Source organism: Centrocercus urophasianus, unplaced genomic scaffold, assembly GCF_019232065.1.
Source record: "Centrocercus urophasianus isolate 14NV4802_14NV808 unplaced genomic scaffold, USGS_Curo_1.0 seq_10, whole genome shotgun sequence".
NCBI classification, from domain to species: domain Eukaryota; kingdom Metazoa; phylum Chordata; class Aves; order Galliformes; family Phasianidae; genus Centrocercus; species Centrocercus urophasianus.
The window spans coordinates 100,120,555-100,141,454 of record NW_024884142.1 but is presented as its reverse complement, the minus strand read 5'-3'; the positions used below and the strand labels follow the sequence as shown (position 1 = coordinate 100,141,454).

At 41.8% G+C, this 20,900-nt stretch overlaps 1 protein-coding gene across 6 annotated transcripts in view; it reads right to left on the bottom strand.

Annotated features, from left to right (window-relative positions):
- ANAPC1 (anaphase promoting complex subunit 1) overlaps positions 1 to 16,774 on the bottom strand; it is a 34,031-nt gene extending 17,257 nt beyond the window's left edge. For 2 of the 6 annotated variants that reach the window (XM_042815481.1, XM_042815497.1), the window contains exons 1-23: positions 16,468 to 16,774; positions 16,072 to 16,233; positions 15,881 to 15,932; positions 15,455 to 15,564; positions 14,992 to 15,074; positions 13,515 to 13,588; positions 13,114 to 13,262; positions 12,408 to 12,628; positions 11,589 to 11,798; positions 10,845 to 10,940; positions 10,277 to 10,367; positions 10,116 to 10,181; positions 9,229 to 9,366; positions 8,119 to 8,259; positions 7,611 to 7,671; positions 6,893 to 7,080; positions 5,951 to 6,025; positions 4,669 to 4,934; positions 3,308 to 3,399; positions 2,267 to 2,406; positions 402 to 480; positions 260 to 296; positions 88 to 158 (exon numbers count right to left, since the gene is read on the bottom strand). In XM_042815481.1, the coding sequence (XP_042671415.1) occupies positions 88 to 158; positions 260 to 296; positions 402 to 480; positions 2,267 to 2,406; positions 3,308 to 3,399; positions 4,669 to 4,934; positions 5,951 to 6,025; positions 6,893 to 7,080; positions 7,611 to 7,671; positions 8,119 to 8,259; positions 9,229 to 9,366; positions 10,116 to 10,181; positions 10,277 to 10,367; positions 10,845 to 10,940; positions 11,589 to 11,798; positions 12,408 to 12,628; positions 13,114 to 13,262; positions 13,515 to 13,588; positions 14,992 to 15,074; positions 15,455 to 15,564; positions 15,881 to 15,932; positions 16,072 to 16,233; positions 16,468 to 16,680 (2,815 nt within the window). In that variant the 5' untranslated portion in view covers positions 16,681 to 16,774. Of the gene's footprint in view, positions 1 to 87; positions 159 to 259; positions 297 to 401; positions 481 to 2,266; positions 2,407 to 3,307; positions 3,400 to 4,668; positions 4,935 to 5,950; positions 6,026 to 6,892; positions 7,081 to 7,610; positions 7,672 to 8,118; positions 8,260 to 9,228; positions 9,367 to 10,115; positions 10,182 to 10,276; positions 10,368 to 10,844; positions 10,941 to 11,588; positions 11,799 to 12,407; positions 12,629 to 13,113; positions 13,263 to 13,514; positions 13,589 to 14,991; positions 15,075 to 15,454; positions 15,565 to 15,880; positions 15,933 to 16,071; positions 16,234 to 16,467 lie in introns of those variants that run through there. The other 4 variants (XM_042815488.1, XM_042815507.1, XM_042815516.1 and 1 more) reach the window with 4 other exon arrangements.
- Between the last annotated feature and the right edge of the window lie 4,126 nt (positions 16,775 to 20,900).

Here is a 20,900-nt window from a genome sequence, read left to right as displayed (position 1 = left end):
ACTTGATATAATGCTTCTCATACTATGCAATTCTGATACTTATTTACAGCTGTTACCATCTCACACAAAGATAAAAGTTGCTTATACCAATATTAGTCAACCAAATAATTAGCTTCTCTGCGAGGCTGGAAATAGATGTACTGTGTCCAAAACAGCATCTGTAAAATAATGGAAAATAAAGGAGAAGCCAATAAAACCTAATCAAAAGCTTCACAGAAAGGCAAATATTCAGAATTTAACATGGGATTGAAAAACATACCGATTGTCATCCTGCTCCACTTGTTGCTTTTGTTGCCCTAAAGAAGACAAGGCCAGGTTATCCCCTTGTTTTCCAAGTAAAAGGACAGCATATAACAAACAAGGCACCAGGAGATAGTGCAATGGCATTAAAGCATCATTACCTGAAGTAATTTTGTACAAATACGGGGAAGCTTCATTAGATACAGCACTCTCATCACCAAGTATGTATAGAGCCACACTCTGGATAGGAAAGAGACACCATAATACAGAGTCACTTGATTTGCAGCTATTACTATTCTGCCTATCAAAACAAGCAGAAGGGAACTTTGGTAACTTAAACAGTGGGATGCTTTATTATGAATTTTTTATTAAGTAAATATAGATTCAAACAACTGAAGCCAGAAAACTTTCACATTTTAGGTTTCTAAGCTCATGTTTGGAAATATTAACCTTGCAACAACTGAATTTTCTCCAATGATTGTTTAAAGGTAAAAAGAATCACAGAATGACCAGAGTTGGAAGGGACCTCAAGGATCATGAATCTCCAACCCCACCACCACAGGCAGGGCCACCAACCTCCCCATTTCATACCAGACCAGGCTGCCCAGGGCCCCATCCAACCTGGCCCTGAACACCTTCAGGCATCCAAAACCTATCTGGGCAGCCTGCTTCAGCTGGAAAGCACTTTCAAAACATAAAAACCATGTTTCTAATCATCTTTTCCGTGTTGCTCATGCTTCATTGAGTTTGTTTTGGAAAACAACATTTTCTACAACCAACACATTTCTTTTGGTTTCCTCCCCTTCTTGAGTATTGGGTACTTCATGAAGTACCTGAGTGAAGAGCATCAACACCAGTCAGAAAAATCCTTCTGAAGTACTTCCTTCTGGTTTACTTCCTTCTGAAATACTACCACAGAAGTTGGCACACCAAAGGCAAAATCACATCCAAGCAAAAACCTGCCATGATTTTCCCAAAGATATCTGACAAGCTGCATCACCAAGGTGCCAGCTCTGACTTCTGCACAGAGAATTCAGGTTCAGGCAGACAGAGTTGGTGACAGACAAGTGACAGCCTGAATGAAAGGCTCTGCTGTTCTTCAGAGCTTGAGTGTAGGGTGAATTTTAAGTGAAAGCATCAGCGCTTTAACAGGTTTCAGTGCTGCTGCTTCAGCCTTTCACGCTTTGAGAAGGAGAGGACAGGGAGATTCCGGGCAGTTCCAATGGAAGACTCTGCAATTACTCTTGGACAGCTGGATCACAACAGTGCCTCGCTGCTCTGTTTTTCTCTTCAGCTCAACATTTCTGCTCCAAATCCTGTACTGACAGCTTTTCTCCACAAACACTTTGTGAAGAAGCCAAGAAGGCTGACCAGAAGATAACATCAGCACTAATAACTACTCATGCAGTTAAATATTTATGTTGATACATGCCCAAGAGAAAAGCCAGGAAATTCTCACTCACGAAATACAGTTAACTGAGTTACATTATTACTTTGCACATGCCACTACTGCAAACCACAAAAAAATAAAAACATGAGCAGCGAAGCATAGGCCATTTACCCTGCACTCATATGCTCTTCTTCCTAACCTCAAATACCTCCTCCCAATCTGCTAAAACTCACCTACATCCTTCAGAAATATTCAAGCTGTGATAGAACAGAGGATAGAACTAACAGAGATTTCTTTCTGCTAAACATTTGTTATTACCCCTTGGAAAAAGGGTGACACCACTATGTCACAGGAGAATAGCATGCAGACAAATGAGGCCTGCTTAGTACAGTAACACTTGGAGATGCTTAGATGCCCAAACAGCATGGCTACAGCTGTGCTCCTAAGCAGTTATTCATCACAGGCTCAGTACTGCTCCAGCACGCTCCCACTGCTTCACACATGACAAACTTTTCATCATTTGAGTTCCCATCGAGGGCACTTCACTCACAGGAAATTAAGCAGCTAGAACAATCCGTGGCCACAGCGCTGCTACGCTGATAGAGGAAAGCACATCCTCTTTGCCAACATACATACCAGTATTACCAGTTTGCTCCTTTCACAGATTCCTGGTAAGTAAGGATAAGGCTGTACTCTTCCTCCCTTTAGACAGGAACTCAGCCACTGAAAGATACTTGGAGGCTCAGCAGAAAAAAATGCGGGATGATGCATGAAACCTGTTTGGATTTAATGGTATGAACAGTCACAACACTGAGTTCATGGCAAATGCACAAAAATTGCTTCTCTGTTCTCAAAACAGGCCCTACACTACTTTTGTGTAAGAATAGAAACATGGTCTTTCAAAGCATTATGGATCACATCTGCCTTCTGTCAGATGCAAGTTAATAGCTAGACAGTAATGGAAGAATGAAACACCTTTGTGTCTTTCAAGCAAGTCTCAGCCCACTGTGAAAAGTAATGTCTGTAATTGCTAATCTTCAAAAACCTGAGGGAGACAGTCTTGTCATTAAACATCAAATTAAGCAAGGGAACAGCCTAACTATAATCTCTTAGTCCTCCCTATCCACAAACACGAGCAGCAAAGCCTGACCAACATAATGAGATTATGTTTTGTGTGCCCGGAAAAAGAGTATTTTGTCTTGTATAACTAGCAAATTTCAGCTGGTAGTACATTAAACAGATGCACAAACAATAAGAGATCTTATTTTAGCTTTCACGATTGTGCATTCAGCTCTGCTTTATTTTTGAGGGACTATAAACTGAGAGCTTACACCAACCTATGGATACTTTTCACAGTAGAAGCACACCTCATTACCAGGTTTTTCCACAGCTCTCCACAAATATTTCTCAGTCTGTCTGAGCTAGGAGTTTCCTGAGATAAAACCATCACTTCCTCCCAGGTCCTTGCTGTGAAACATCCCAAGAAGCACCACACTGAAGGCATCAGCTTGTGACTGCAGGGTTCTATCAGACTTTTGAAGACAAGGGAACCAAGCAATCCATGCACAGTTTTACACGTGGGTTCAGTCCTGACCAGCTATCAACATGCTCAGCATTAAGAGAAAACTTGCACACCACTACCACTGAACACTCAGCTTCACATAGACTTAAACTCACCTTGATCAATTATGCAAGTCTGTCCAGAGCTTTTTACAAGGGCTGGATAGTCTCTGTAGTAGTAATCTATATAAGCTTCAAGTTTTAAGTCCCTAGAATGAAAGATGTGAATCATACTACAGAGAAAAACAAAAAGAAACAAACTCCATGCCTTTCTCCATTTCTGACATTTTCTGTTCACTTTTAATGTTGTAATATGCGCCAGATACAAGGACTGAAGCTGACTTCTTTAACTAGGGCTGATCACAGGCACTGCCCCTTTGCTAAGCAAGTAACCTGCATGCTTTATTTCCCCCCAGTACACTTCTTTTCAGTCGTAGTGCTAATTTGTGCCACACCTCCACCACCACTCACAGCATAACAACTGTCACTACATCTTCCCCAAACTTCTAAATGCTACAAGTCAGATGTGTTTATCTGCAAGATGTGAATGCAAACAACAGCTCCCAGCCCCAGCAGATACACAGCAGTTCATCAGAGCTTTGCTTTTCATTGGCACGACAGAATAATGGACAGGTCAATCTGCTACTTCTGGAAACTACTCCAGTCAATCAACTGCAGTGCCAGGGGAAGAATCTATTAATCATACAGAGATTTTGGTAGAAATATCAAACGAAACTTGGAGAGGCATTACTGAGTCCTTTGCTCACACAGATAGCTGTATGCATGTGTCTATACATACGCAATGCAATCTGAATGTGGGGGTGGAAGATGAGAAGATGCAATCACTGGCTGCAGTGAAAATGCCACAAAGATGAATATTTGATTGATCTTGTGATAGATCTTAGTCAACGCAGTAGAGAAAATGTGAGCTGTCCAGGGTACACAGAACTTTAGCTGCCAGAGAGGCAACAAAAGCAGGGACTGCTCAAGTTCCCTGACATGATCTAAATGGTGAGGTCATGTAAAATCTGAACTGAAATGAGATTCTGTTTGTGTTTTACAACAAAATAAAACAAAAATTTCCCCAAACCTACCACTACCACCAGCAAGAAATCACTAAATGCAGAAGACTTTGGTCTGAGCAACTGAGTCAACAAAGTGATTTTACTTCTGCCTGCACTCTGATGTACAAAATCTGTTAAGCAGACTTCTTCCCTCGCCCTTTTCTTATATGGCAGGAACAAAAGCCATCTATCTACCAAGAACTATGATTTGTGAATCATGCTTATGTTGGTAAGTGGTCAGAACTATACAGGAGATCTCCTACAACAAATATCTTACTGTTACTTATTCATTTCCTTCAAAAATATGAAAGTCTGTTCTACTTTGGGTAATCCCCAAATCTCCCCCCTGAAAAAACCCAACGTTAAGAGACACCACACAACTTACAGCATCTGTGTCTCGTCAGTTTGGCATACCTGGCCAGCTGAACCAGAAGAACAACAAGTGATCGATTTTCCTCTCCCATCAGAAGGTTCAGTTTGAACTCCTCATAGACCAGGTGAAGAACAAAGAAAATAGCAGGAATATGGGTGAAAAGGAGAGTTGAGTAATCCAGGCTAAGGCTCTGTAAGAAGTCATCCTTTGGAGCTAAAATTTCCAGAGGGTCCAATCCCAAGACTTTGGATAGAGGATGAGACTCAAAATTTCTGTGGTAATCAGAGCTCAGGAGATATTCCCAGTCCTAGACCAAGCACACAGGAGAAAGAGGCAACAAACAATGAACAGAATTCCAGCAAGTGAGCTCCAGAGCACCACTGCAGAGGCTTCTTCCCCTAAACCAATTCAAATGCAGTTGGTGTGCCACACAAATCCTGCAAGCTACCTTGCACAGATTCAATTGTTAAGCTGTATCTTCCCATCCTCCCTCCAGTTACGCATATAATGAATCAAAGCATTAACATTTAAGAAAACAAAGATGGAAGAAAAGTGATCTCAAGTGCCTCCTTTGCACTGATAATTCAGCGCATGACACCTTGCTGCAATTCACCCAGTGCCCCCAGCCTTCTTCCTACTTCCATCACAGCACATTGGGCATTTAGATCTTAACCTGTTTCATACAGATTGCAGCCTGTAAACCCCATGGGTTCACTGAGCTGCCAACCCACAAAACCTGATGGCACAATTGTGCCACTGTAGCTTGTAAGCCTCTTACAGTGGAATGCTAGTAAGTCTTATCCACTTTACTGCTTGACTACATGAAAGAAAAACAACCTTCCTGCTCTTGCCTAGGCAAGACCTGGTGAATCAATCTTGAACACTCTGCTAAATTCAGTAAGAACCAGTGCATTCAGTAAAGCATGTAATTTGATGCTCCTAACTTGCTGAAGGTGCTGAGTGGAGGAGAGTAAGCCAACTTTATTTTAAGGGGATAAAGCATCTAGGAGACATTTGGTACTGTCATAAAACTGCCTGGTGTTGTTTTGTAATTCATATTGAATTCATTCCCAAATCTAACTTCTCTGAAACCAGGACCCTGACAAGAAAGGTCACAAGATACAGACACAGCACAATGCAAAACAGCTTTCCTTCCCCCACAGACTTGCAATCCCTGGTGAGCCCAGATCAGAGGTGTTTCTACTGAATTATCTTTAAAAAAAAAAAAAAAAAAAAAAAAAAAAAAAAAAAAAAAAAAAAAAAGCCCAACAATAAATCAATACACTCCCAAGCTTTTATTTGTCAAAGAGAATCATTTCTTACTTCATCTGACCCTGTCTCTGATGGCCTAGCCTTCTTTGGTGCACTCACTGGTGAAGGTGACCCTCCAACATTAAGCTGCAAGATATAAAGAAATATGCTGCATAAGTAATTAAAATTACTTATTTTAAAAATGAATTAAAAATTAATAATTAAAAAAAATAAATATTTTTATTATAATTTAAAAATTAATAAATTAAAAAATAAAATGCATGTCCTAACACGCATTCAAACCACACACTACATGATGTTGCTTTACATATTTATATTTTCCTCACATATAAAGTATGCACTCCAATTAGATGTTTTCTACACACCGCTAATTAGTCTGGTGTATGCTGCACAAATTTGAGGTCTGACTGCCTAACTTTTGGCATTGGCTAGGACAGAGGAAATACTGGGTACGAGCTAATGCAAGTAATGTGGGTACACACTAATTGCCTTTATTTCATCAGTATACTTATGCTTGCATCCCCTACTCCTCCCACCCTGTGAGCATCACAAGTGTACTGCTAGCAGGAAATTCACTTACAGAAAACTGCAAGTAAGTTTGATATGAAAGACACAACTTAAAGCAGTAATTTGAAAACTGCAGGAAAAACTTTCTTTAGGATCTGAACTGCGTTTTCTGCTTCTAATCAAAATAGGCTTAATTAAGACTGTTTGAGTAAAATCTTTAATCCATCAGTGTTAGTAGTGGAGTAAGACATCTTAATTTCATCTGATGTGCTAGTGTTAAGCGCCTTATAGATACATGCATCCCAGACTAAAATGTACACCTGAAATTTAGAAATGCACAATTAATTCAGTGGCATCTTGTCATTTAGGACAAGAGACAACCTATTTTTTTTTTTTACTTCAGCACCTCTCTAACCATTTCAAACCTTGAAGAATTATCAGAAGTATCAACATAAGCTAAGGAAACAAACATGCACGCTTGCTTACATTACGTGTCCAGGTCAGCTTCTCTGTGTTATAACCCATCATATTCATGAGACAAGTTACAAATAAATTCCATTCCAAGCGATAGCTTGGTCCTCCAGGGGCATTATAAGCATTGTACCACTTGACAAGCATTTGTACAGCTACCTCCTTGGGTAGGATAGCCTTGACCCCTTGCAGACATGTTTTCACTGTTGCAAAAGAGAAAAAAGCCCAAAGTTAGGCCTGTTTTCCATTACTCCCAATGCTACTAACACAATTAATACTACAAATCGTTACAGTACTTGGACCTACTTTTAACTCTCCAGAAACTCTTTCAATAAAAGCCACACCACATAACCTTTTGTTCCTTCAGTTTTGGTTAAACACAGCCTCTTTAACTCACCACACAAAGCAGGGGGAGGAGGGGAAGGTTTTCACTCATTGATGAAAACAAGTTGTGTCTGAACTGACATCTCAGCCCTGAGCAAGCATGAACAGTAAAGTAGAAAGAGACCAAAAGAACAAAGAAGTTTCAAGAGTGCATCAGATGAAGCACTCAAAGTAGCAGGGCACAACTAAATCAATGGTAGCAGCTGTACAGAGTAAGCCAATAAACCTCAAAAAACAACATACCAAATGCTTGCACAGTCTAAGCTGTGTATAAACTACTTAAAAAAAAAACAAAAGGAATCCTCAGAAATCATGGAACATATTTCACATGAGAGCTTGTGAATCATACCTAGCTCTGAAGTGGCAATTTCAGGAATTGTAATCCGAACCATTGTGTTACTGCTGAGTTCCTGGAGGAAAAAAAAAAGGAAGAGTTGAACTACAAAATGCATCTTTAAAGAGAGATGGGGTCTGTTTTCATCAACTCAGAACTCATTTGTATATCGAGCATATTCTGAACTCTTAGCTATTGGCTACACTCAAAGTTTGCAACCTCAGATTCTAGCTCCAGAAAACACTTTAAATGGACCTTGACCTGAATCACCTGAAGGAATCATTAAACTTCTATGCCTTTTAGGACATTCAACATAGAAAAACGTGGAGTTCACAATGTATGTTTAACACTTTACTGCTGATCAGGAGCTGCCAGCAACATCTTACTATATAGGGGGTTGAAACTAGATGATCTTTGAGGTCCTTTTCAACCCAGGCCATTCTATGATTCTATGAAAAACAAGCTTGACCCTTATTTTGCTTTGCTAACAAAGTCATGACTCAAATTACAGAATAATACCTACTAAAGTTACTCTGTTGTGGACAGGATCTCTTAGAGCATGAATGAAAGTCCCATGCTGCTGGAAAGTGCAGTCCTCAACATAAGTAGAGTCATGGAGTTTAGAAGAATCCCTTATCTCTGGAACTGGTGACAAAAGCATACTCTGCAAAGTGGTAAGAATGATTGCTTAGAATTGTTAAAGTATCTGAGCAAAGGACAGTTAAAATGACCATTTTACAGTGTACCAGTAAGTATTTTGAAAGCTGCTAATGTCATTTCAAAACTGTCTCAGCAGTTCTATAAACTTCATAAATGAGGCAGGACATAACAGACAGGCTTTAAACACTGCATTCAGGGACTTTACCTGAGAAAAGTAAAAGATTTAGCTCCCAAAGACACTTCAAATGCTAAAAATCAATTGAAAATTCAAATGAAAGATGCCCAACTTGAACAGTCAAACAAATAAGCTGTTTTTTAAACCTCCCTTTTCAACTTACAGCATGTGTTTATGACATCTGCATCACACACCCATCTCAGCCCTCACTGTACTTTCACTTAACCTGATGTATCAATGCATCCAAACAAAATATGGATGGAGGCTGTGGGGAAGAAGGCTGTGCATGAAAACTAAAGTGGAAAGAGAATGGTCTTGATCAGCCACAGAAATGAGACAAGCATAGCCATAACAAGTCTTTCACAATAGCTTCGTGAGGTTTAAACTAACAGGCTCTCTCTTGCAAAATGCTCATGATCACCTCTAGCCACAGTGGACTTAATCCTGCACTACTAAACAGTGAGAAGGGACTAGAAGCTGCTCTTCAAAGACCATCCATGCACCTGCCTTCAGCTACTTTGTAACTTAAACAGATGTATCGGTGTTTGAAAGCTTCATTTTCACACCCTAAAGATGTTCATAGGGAAGATCTCCTGTGGGACTTTTTGCTAATGACCATTCCTAAACAGAAGATATCAGCATAAAGCAGCATTTCCATCACAATTTCTATAAATCTAAGAGTCCAGAATTTAGATTAACAGACTGCAGTACAGAAAAAAGCATCCAGTTACTTGATCAATTATGCCAAAGCTATTAAAAACTGCAGCCTTTTCAGGGCAGGATTTTGTTTCTGCTTACCTCTTCTAGAGGCCCCAGATGTTTATTCAAAGCCTTGGATGGAGTGCTGACACTATCCAAAGGAGTGCTTGGCCGAGGCATTTGGTTGGACATTGTCAGGGATGGAGCAGGCAGTCCAGGAATAAAAACCTTCCCCACCTTTTTTGAACAATATATGGAGAAGCAAACAGTTGGTTTTCATGCTTGTGCTTCCACAAGCTTGCTAATACATACACCAGTGGTTTTAATTTTAACAGGTTAAAGGAGCAATTTAAGAAGAAGTGGATACATACTTGAACTAAAGCCTGAAGACTGCTTAATTTAATGCCTTCCTTTGGGAGAACACACATCAAGGAAAACCATCATCTATGGTCAGCCTTGTACATTACTGCTACTGGTCTATTTCTACTAAAAATTCAGCTGTGCTTCATAGGATAAACTGCACTTGCAGAGCAACTATTCTTTAAAAAATATACATACTATACACACACAGGTAAACACACAAATTCTAATGTTCAACATCTCTGCATACGTGGAAAGAACACATTGCATCTGTATACGGTTCAAAAATATTTATTTTGAATGAACTAAATCCTTACTTCCTATATCCTTGATATTTTGTTTGAAAGCACTGTATTAGTTTAGCACTTTACTGCTGCTGCAAAAAAAGCTCCAGATGTTTGGTTGTACCACAAGGCACCAGTCATCCCTCAGAACCACCCTTCCAGCACTGTATATAAATTACACTCATCAGGAGAGCACAGGCACCTTCCCAAGTAAGTCTTAAATGAGAAGCAGTCTACAGCAGCTTAAAGTGATACCTTGTAAGGTATGATGCACCCTCTGCACAGCCTAGCTTATAACTGGAGTCAAACACTTGTTTTTGGACACAAAAGCCTGCTACTTACACGAACAATTCCAGAATAAAGCACTAGATTTCCACTACCTTCCAGAACCAGCAGTGTATCAACACCCTGCAAGAATCAAACAGCATCTTCAGCTTCTTGTATGACAAATGGATGACAAAGGAAGATCCTTTGCAGCTAATAGCCCATAAAAAGTTACATACCTGCACTGGAGCTGCGTCCTTTGCCTGAATATTGGTAACAGAACCAAAGATCAGCTGTGACTTATCATTGCTCTCTTGAAACTTTACACACCTAGAGATTTGAGATAACAACAGGAAATATAGTGTTTGTCTTATCAACTGTTTTAGAAAGGCAAAAACAGAAAAGTTGTGTTACAAGATGCAGTTTGTCTCATTGTGGTATACCTTGTTCCTTCATCCTTCCTTTTCTAGCTTTGCCCCACTAATCATTTACTGTTATTCCCCTAGTCTAAATGAAATCCCCAGAGTGATTCTAAAGGGTAAAGACAAGCATAAATAAGGATACCACTCAAAGCACACTGAATGTACTCTTGCAATCTCAATTTTATTTAAATAATCCAAATCATCTACACCACTCCAATTAAAAACTGCCTTATGAGAAGCACTGACACCTCACACCACAACAGATTCCACTAGCTGAACTAATAAGTTGAAATAAAGCCTTGATCTAGACACATTTTTGAGTGCTTTACCCCTCTCCCCTCCCTTTTTATTTCTTCAAACCTGTCCCCAAAGGAGGAATGCTCACCGCAGCTGGAGCTGGGATTCCACTAAGAAGCATAAGAACTTCTGCCCACAAAGGTCAGTGGTAATAAACACTTTAGATGCCTGGGAATTCTTCTCTCTAAATAAGACACAAAGAGCAGCATAGTGTTGGGTTTATTATAAAATACTTTTAATTAAAAAGAAAACAATGTCCATAAGCCATAGGGACACTGGACTTCAATAAGTAGTGCCTCAAGTTGCTAGGAATGTGTCAGTCTCAGTTTCAGTCCTTATGAGAGAAATTAACTTTCTAGCACTCTCCAGTCTTCACATTCACACTTTCTGGTGTGCACAGCACATGCTGTCTGGCTTTGCCCTCCCACTCAGGTTTTAAGTAGTGTTTTGCCCATTTTCATGCCAACAGGGCAAGAAATAATAAAAGAGATTTAAAATGAGCAGACATGCAAAAAAAAAAAAAAAAAAAAAAAATCAGTGATGGTATTTGAATCTACTTTGCATGAGAGATCTCACAAAAGCATCCCCCCATCTTGGAGGGCTATGAGTAACACAACAGGTAGAACTATTCCAAGTGCCCAGCTTCCTTTTCAAGTGGGCTGGACACTTAGCAAGCATGACTTCAAAAATAAAGTGGGAAGTGCAAGTTCATGCACCTATCTTAATGTATCACTGTTTGCAGAAGGCTCACACTAAAATAAGCTGTTGTTTTATCTTTCTCTCACCCCACTGGCAATCCCACACTTCTCTCATATTCCAACATGCACTTAACCTCATTTTTGTGATAGCTTCTGTCCACAGATGATCTATACACAGCTCAGGAACAATTGGTTCTGTTTCTGCTACGAGAAAGGAATCACTGCAAGTGCTCTCTGGAGAATGGGTAATACTGTGCCTCCTTGGAGACTGAATATTGCTGGATGAGTTGAACCTCTGCACTCCTGAGAATGAATGTACTCCCAGGGCAGGAGAATGAGAACGGCTGCAAGCAGAAACAAAACATTACTGAAAAGTGAGCATACATAACCAGATCAGAACCCCTATTAAACCAGGGTGTTCATACACTAAAAACAAAAACGAAAACCACCCTGAAACAGCAGCTAGTGCAATATTAGCCCCCCTTCAAGATGCATCCCATCATACAAAAAACAATTCCCCAGTTTACGTTCAGTTGCCTCTGGCAAAACCCAAGAGACGAGATCCCAAAAGTAAACTAACATTTCAAGTTCTGTGGTCCAGACTGTGAAAATGTGTTCCAACCCGTTCTCTCTAAATATGGCTTTAAATGAAAACACTCCTGAGACTCAGAAGACCTGAAGACAGTCCCTAACTCCACTACAGACTGGCTGTATGAGAACAGAACCTCTGTCTCTTGCACACCCATCGTTCCCTCTATGCTACAGAGACAATAGCAAACAAATGTCTCAAAATCATTCCAAGAGTGCTTTCAGATGCTGTAAGAGAAGGCATAGTACAGCTCAGGCCAACAGATCTGTAAGGGGCAGAGAAAGACATCAATGCCACATGTATTGCCTATCTTATAGCTTGTATTTGTTTGGTATCAGGTCTACACATTGTGTTCAGCACCTACCTTAAAGCAGCCATGTTGGAGATGGACGGCGAGCGGGACTGCATGCTGGGTGATGACACTGATCTACTCTGGCTGTGAATAGATGAGTAGTTTTGGAAGGGTGAGGCCATAGGTGAGTCTCCTTTTGAAAGGCTCCTGAGTTGAGCAGTCAAAGAGCTGCTAGCAGCCACATTCTGAGGGGTACCCAGCTGCTCTGAGAACTTCAGCACCATGTTCTGCTCCTGAGAAAGAAAAGACATCTCTACATACTAATCACACATGGGCAGTACCAGCTAAGCAGCTCAAACTGCTTGTTTCATCAGTTAGCTGTTAGGAGTATGCACCTATATCAGCAAGGCATACAGTTACACCAGTCTAAGCAATTATTCCTTCCAACAGTGGTCTGCCTCCCAGTCACTGACACTACTGTGATTCTCAGGGCAGAAAGTTGTTTGTCACTTTTCTCATGGAGGACAACAGTTTAAACAGAGAACAAACTTCCTGGTGCAATGCATCATAGGCACTATATGTTACATGGCCATCGTTTACTGAGTGATCTCCACAACTGTTGTATATACAAAGTATGACTTTTTTCCCCTCTAATAATCACCCTATTAATAGACTAAGTCACAAATAATCAGGTATTTCTAACAGACATGCCCAAGAATGGCACCTAAACACGTACAAAAAAATGTATAATGACACACAGTCAGTAACAAATTTGTACCTCTGGCTTTACTTTACGAAGAGCCCAGACAGTATGCAAACTCTGTACAGTATCGTAGGTCATCACAATGGAAGGTTCAGCATTGACAAACACAATCCTCAAGGTGTAATCAGCAACATACTGCACTCTAGCAGAGCCAAACACACCTGCTAAAGAAGTAGTTAACCTAAGTTAAGGTGAAAATATCATTTCTACAGTACTGTTATCAGATGAAGGATTAGTCATTTTTTTATACCCTCTTTGCTCTGCAATCTGGACTTTTATCCTGACTGGTTTCCCTGTTCATAAAGCAGCTAAAACAAGTCACTTCTGACTTCTTAAAAGAGCCATTATTGCACATTTTTAATACAGAAAATGCTTGAGTGATACATTAAGCATTTGATGTCAAGGCCTAAACCTACCTCCAGACTTACAGACAAGAGGTGTTATCTCATCTAAGGGATGCAGCATGCTGAACATAGTAGGCAAAGGTTCTCTAAAAAGAAACCAAACAAAGCATGTTCAAAAACCAAATGCTAATAAGCCTAACTGCCTTCTCTTGCAGTTGGTGCACATGCTGCAATCCCAAAACACTCCTTAGACCTTAACAAATTTGAGCCTGAAACCTAACAGTAGAGACATATTCCATTAGCAGAAGCCCTTCCAATTAACTGAAGAGAGTCAGACAAAGTGCTGCTCTATCAAAGTGCTATTTTTCACACAGCACTTGAGAGTAACCCCACCTGGTGGCCACATGACAACCTCTGGCTGGCCCAAACGAACAGTCAGCACCAGGGCAGCTACAAGGAGCAAGAAGCCTCTTAGACTCAGCTGAAGAGTTTGGGCTCCACACCAGCAACCAGACATCAGGTAATCTGTACCCATCACAGAGTACCAATAGTGCCAACCATCTGCTGGTGGGAGTGGCAAAAGGGGAAATTTTCATGAAAGCCCAGATTGAGTAGGGTCAGTTTTGAGAAGTAACAAAGCAGGAAAATGCAGCACCAGTGCAATTTCATTCTATAGTAATCCCAAAGGGGTCCAGCACAGATGCTAGCCAAGGCCAGCCACAAGAAGCAAAACAGGGGATTTGACAGGCTGGAAAACTTGAGAGATGACCAAGGGTTCAAATACAATGCAGCAAATCACTGCCTAACTCCTTCCTTCACTGAAAGAAGACACTTCACTATCCTTATGGAGAGTGATGAGAGCACAGCACACCAACACACTAAAGAGGCTATCTGCCTGAGCTCCTGCTTAACCTGGTACCAAAATTAAAATGGAACACCCACTGCAGCTAGCTGGTGGAAATTTTTTTTTTTTTTCCAGATCTTTCTTGAATATTTTCAAGGCCTCTACATTTAATCTCAACTCTAATGAGGACGAGACAATCACAAATGCCTGGAATGCACACAACAAGGAAGAGCAGAAGTGTATGCTCAGACTACTTACCAGCATGCCAACAACCCCTTACCCTACTTTTCTTCTATACATCCAGCCACAAAGCACAGGGTCTACAAATATGGGCCAGGATACTCCAGAGATTCAAAGCATGTTACAGCTGAGAGAAAATTTCCCAGAGACAATTTCCCAGTGAATCTCCATGACTACCTATGCAGCCTGGAAACAACTTCCAGGACAAACCTCAATGAAATTAGGTCAGTAACACTCTGCCTGCCATACCCTGCTCCCAGGATCAAATACTCTCACACAGTTATGACAACCTCATGTTGGAGGAAATTAGGACTTGATAGATAGTCCCTTTGTAGGAGTCGCATTTTCAGCTGGCCCTGTTATGAACACACACATTCTTTCATTATTCCTCTTCAATTTTCACACATTTGTATGAAATTAGTGAACGGTCTACAGCAAAACAATCAAAAGCCACTCACTACGTACCTGGGTGGACTTGGAGGTATTTCATGTGAAGAACCACTACGCTCCAATAACAAACCAAATTTTGTTGGCCAGATGTTTGCAACCTATTAAAAGATCAGAGATACAGTCACAACAAAGATATCAAGCACTCACTATATTGATAATTTCTCACCATTGAATATCATACTGTGGCAAAACATGTTGCCTAAACCTTTTCTTAATAGAAGGGTTGTGTTGATGAGAGCAGGTTCCCAAACCACCAAGCTGGCATACCCATACTTTCCCACAGCTTACAATCTGTCTTTTGCTACTTCCACAATTGCCATAATCAATGTCACACTTTCATCACTGGTGCACGTTCACCCACTAGAATGAATAATTCCAGCAGTCACCAACAGCAGCACTTTATGCACACCTGCCCACCACAGTATGGCAGGCAACCAGACAACAAGCCCACTGATGGAAAGCAAGGTGAAGCACTTACCTGGAAGGGTAAAGCAGCAATATAATCCTTCCCATCTATGCTATGTACATTTACACACGAGCTCTGCAATATGCAGACACATTTCTGTACTATTTCTTTACTGCCTGAAACTGCAGAACAAAAAAAGGATAGTCAGATTATCTCTTTTCTTAGATATTCCCTGTGCAAAAGAACATACATTTAAGGGGCAGGAGGCAGCCTTACAACAACAGTTCTCAATGATTGAAACTCTCATGTCAAAAGGGCTGAGCTCAAAGTACTCAGTTGGCATTACAGTAATGCCAGAGAGGTGGTGGAGTCTCCTTTGGAGATATTAAAGACCTGGCTGGATGCATTCCTGTGGGACCCGCTGCAGGACAGCTGCTTTAACATGGGGCTGGATTTGATGATCTCCAGAAGCCCCTACAACTCAGGGATACAACTTACCATCAGCATTGTCAGATTTCTCCTGCTGAATAGTGAAGTCACACCACAAGGCCTAAAACCAAGCACAGCACAACAATGTCTGAAGAACAAGTTGATGCTACTACCAAAACCCATATTTCTGTATTCCCCAGCAAACACCCCTACCCTCAAGGCACTGTTTGCAAACACAACAGAGCATCCAGTGAACGTACCTGCAGCACAGGGCTGTCAACGCTAAATGCCTTATAGGCAGCTGATGCTTCACTCTTACTCCCTTTACTCCAGATGACCATGTTGCTGGCCACGTACAGCTCTTCATCGTAGTCCACTTCCTCACCAAAATCACTGACGCCTTTCCTCAGCTGCCAACTTTCCTTAATTAAAAAGGAGAAACAAACACAGAAAAACAGAGGATTTCATAAGGAGAAGATACAAGAGATGTGGTCAATGGGCTCAGGAAGTGACAGGTTACCCTGACATGTTTCTCCTGATGGTGTCCCACCACAGCTCCCACCACCACCACAGATCCTCCCCCGGAACAGATCCTCCCCCCCCCTTACAGACTCCCCCTTCCCTTCCCCCCCCGCCCCTCTGGGGCCCGGCCCTACCCGCTGCCGCTCGTGGATGGTGACCTCGCGGAGGGAGCCCACCAGGCCGGCCGCCCCGTCGGACGAGCAGAGCTCGGAGGCTGGCTGCAGCTCCCGCGGCTGCAGGTTGTGCGCGCCGGGATGGCGGCGGCAGTGCTCGCGGCCCCGGGGGACGAACTCCTGCAGGTCACCGGCCGCAATCATCGTCGCCCTCTCTTCAGAGTGGTCCGACATGGGGGCCCGATATCCTCATTATTTCTGGGGCACACAGCCGGCGCGCAGCTCGGAGCCCGCTCCGCTCGGGGCACCGCCGCACACGGGGAGCAAACGCGCGGGCGCCGGCGGCGGCGCTTTATGAGGGCGCGGCCATGTCGCGGTTCCCGCCCTGCTCCGCGCCGCGCGGGGGCCGACGGGAGGCGGGATGGCGGCGGGCGGGAGGCGCTGTGAGGGGATGGGGTGTGCTGTGAGGGGAGCCGCTCGCTTACTCCCATCACTGCCACTTCTGCCATTAAGCCGCATCCCACAGCAGCACATCTATACATTTTTTTAACAATTCCATGGACGCTCTACTATTACCCCGTTCCGATGCTTCACAACCCTTTCAGTGCAGGAATTTTTCTTAATACCCAGCCAAAATCTTCCCTGGTGCAACCTGAGGCCGTTTTATCATGTTCTGTGTCACAGAAAAAGATATATATTTATGTATAGCCTACATTTACAATAATAGAACGTAGGGTTTTTTTTTTTGTGTGTGTGTGGTGCTACTGCTGTAAGCCAAGCAATGGGACTTTCATGCTTCCAGTTCAGCATCCAGAAGCTGATGATAAAAGTAGAAGATCCTGATTGTTGGGGGCTGGGGATGAACATATTAAGTTCCACAGCTGACCACAGGTTCCAGTAAAGCTGGGGAATGAAGCTATTAACTATTTAGCAGACACCAGAACTGCTTGCCCCACTATGAATTATGGTAAAGGACCTTTAGGTATCGTATGCCAGTAGCTGGGGCCACAGGATTAGATGTGGAACTGGAAATTTAACACATGAGTTTTTGTATGTGCCAAAATGCCCTTTACTTCTCATGGGATGGGATTTGATGATCAAACTGGGAGCTCGGATCTAAATTTTGATGAGAACAAGGATTAGATACACATCCTGCAAGATAATCCTGGCAGACACAAGTCTGTTTGTTACAGGGATGCTTGAGAGAAGGAAGCAAAGAAAAACGAGAAACTGAAATTCCATCTGAAATTCCTTTTGTGTGGGTGACAGAAAAGCCAAGGAGAGCCAAGTCTGCTGAGCCAGTAAGAGTAGAATTTATGCCAGGAGTTAAACTGGTAAGACAAAAAGAATATTCTACGAAGCTGGAGGTCTGCATTGGGCTAAAACCTGTAATTGAGAATCTCCTGAAGTAAAGGCTATGACAAGAATGCCAATCTGTATATAATACTGTTAAAAAGCCATGATTATCAATTAGTGCAAGATTTGAGAGCTGTTAATGAAGTAGTTGCTAATGTGCATCCTGCAGTTTGGAACTTTGTTGACTAGAGTTCCAGTAGAATCTACTAGAGTTGATTCCAATGTTTACTAGACAGTTCTAGGTCTGAAAGATGCTTTTTTTTTTTGCCTTTTCTTGGATGAGAAAAGCCAGAAATTGTTTGCTTTTGCATGGGAAGGTCCAGTAACAGAGACAAAGACCCAGCAGTGTTGGATGGTGTTTCCCCAAGGATTCGAGAACAGCCCTGCACTGTTTGGTAATGTACTGGCTAAAGAATTGGAACCAACAGCAAGGTAAGAAATTGACAGTCACTTTACTACTAGGGCAGAGAGTTGCCATTTATGTACCACAGGTGGTCATAGCTCTTTTGGAAGAAAAGGGACATCACTGTCTGCCCCCCAGCAAAATGGTACTGCTTGAGCAAGATGACATGACATTAAAAAATGATGAGTGTTTTAAATCCTGCATCGTTCCTGCCTGTAAATGGGGAAGACGAGATTGTTTGCAAGAAGCTGAACAATTCCAGACAGACAGATCTAAATGGTAGCCCTCTGGAAAGTCCTGGCTGGGAGCTATTCACTGATGGAATCAGCTTTGTTGTTAAAGGGGAGCAGAAAGCTGGATATGCAATTATAGCCTTGGAAGGAAATATCTTAAATATTAAGACTCCTGTTTATATGAAAAGAAGGTAAGTTAGGAGAGCTATTAAATTGTACTAAAACTACCAAAGGATAGCAGGTAACACCTAATGAGCAGTTGTGTGTAGGGAAAAAATTAATGGAAAGAGCACTCCTCTGCAGGTGTGTATATACTAGGTACTGTATTGGAGCAGTGCAAACATACTTGGTAGGAAGCAACGTTGTTATTGGTTGCCAAAATATTGTTCAAATAAATGTGATGTGCCTTAAAAGTTATCCTAAAATCTATAGGAGAGCCCCTCCAGGAGAGGTAGAAAGGAGTTTTGTACCTGGGGAATACTGGCAAATTGACTTTTCTGAATTACAGTGGTGTAATGGATTGAAGTGTTTATTGAGACTGGTTGACACCTTTTCTGGATGGCCTGAGGCATTCCCATGACAAACCAACAGAGCAAGGGAAGTAGTCAAATTTTTTTTACAGTAAGAAATAATTCCAAGTTTTGATATTCAGAAGGACTCTCATCAGAGGAGCTCATTTTATTGCAAAAATAATGCAAGGAGTATCTGCTTTCCTGCAAATGATACTTACATACTCTGTGGAGACCACAGTCAAGGGGTCAGGTAGAAAGAATGAATCAAATATCAAAAAGGCAATTTCAGTGGTTATGTCAAGAAGAACATTTGAAATAAATTGGCATTGCTGAGAGTTCAAATAGCCCACAGCGTTATGGAAGGAGCTAATCCTTTTGAAATCTTTCACTGAAAACAATAATACTATAAATTTGGCAGCAAAAAGTGATCAGATGCATGTAGGTGGTGGTCAAATACTTACTGAATATGTCTTTTCTTTGGCAAGAATCTTTTTCTGCCCTTCTCAGGTATGTGCAATTAGGAACTCCTGGACGTGCCCATACATTCCTTCAAACCATGGGACCAAGTGTATCTCCAAACCTCTGCTTGAGAAGTGAAAAGAACCTTATCTGATACTCTTAGCAACAGATACTGCAGTAAAAGTAAAGGGGATTGAGTGCTGGGTTCATTACACCAGGACAAAAACAGCTCCATGTGAGAAGTGGAAAGGTGAAGAAGTCGATTCCCTAAAGCTAAAAATCATGAGAAATGCATGAACTGCACCTGGAATAGATTGGGTGCTTATTTGGGACTAGGTTGTACTCTGGGAATATTACTCTTTGCTTTTGTAACTTTGATTTTATCCATTCTATGTTTCACATTTTTTTAAACAGTTGTGTTGGTTAATTTTAGCCTCTGTTTATATGTTGTCTTGCAGTGTCTATCCAAGTGTTGCTGGAAGTCAGTGAACAAAAACCTCAGAGAAAATGAGACTAATCTAAACTGCACTGTTAAGTATGTCTCAAAGGGGGGAATTGTTGTGAGTCAAGTGGGAATTAATCTTGGTACAAGTCTTGGTATGGGCGCCCTTCAGACTCAGCAAAAGACATCATGGAGTAATACACAGATTGGGCAACCAGTCACAGAGCTGCAGGCTGTGTTGGAAGAGTGGTCAAGTGATAAGAATATGTATAAAAAGCATCATGGAAAATCCCTGTGGGTGCTAGCTTTGTGGGAGGCCTCCTATCACCCAAATTTGTGCAGGTCTGTGATAAATCAAACAGGAAGAGGAGCAACTTTTTACACGATCTGATATTGATAAGACAAGGGAAAATGGCTTTAAACTGAAAGAGGGGAAATATAGGTTAGATCTTAGGAGGGAGTTTTGTGCCTGTGTGTGAGACTGGCTCGCAGCATACTGGGTAACAAACCCATCTTTCATCTTACGTGGAGCCAAGATTTTGACTTGATCCTTGTGGGTGCCTTCCAACTCAGGATGCTCCATGATTTTATCCGGTTCGTAGGCTGGGAGGGATGGTGTCATGGCCTGTGAGCTCCCAGCATTTACACATGGGCTGAAGCCCACTTTGTGTCCCAGCCCCAGGGATGAATATCCCTGTAGCCTACATGCTTGTTGCTGCCCAAGTTGGTTTTTTCTTTTCACAATATACACTATTTCAAGTGCTTTTCTGTTTTCCTCTCCGCCCTCTACAGGGCTCTCAGTCCTTTCCCCAGTAAGTGTCCATTTCACAGCTCTTCCATTTCCCTTGGCCTGGGAGAACAGCCAAGGGACTGCCCTCCAAGTTGTTGAGGCATGCGATGAAATCCACCCTTTTAGCCAGGCCCCTCTGGTTTTGGTTTACTATGTTAACTAATGCACTGACTGCTGAGCATCCTTTTGCTTCAGCTTGCTGAAGCTTGCTCAGGTGGAACTCATAAGTTTCTAACCCGCTGAGGTTTGTCTGTCTAAG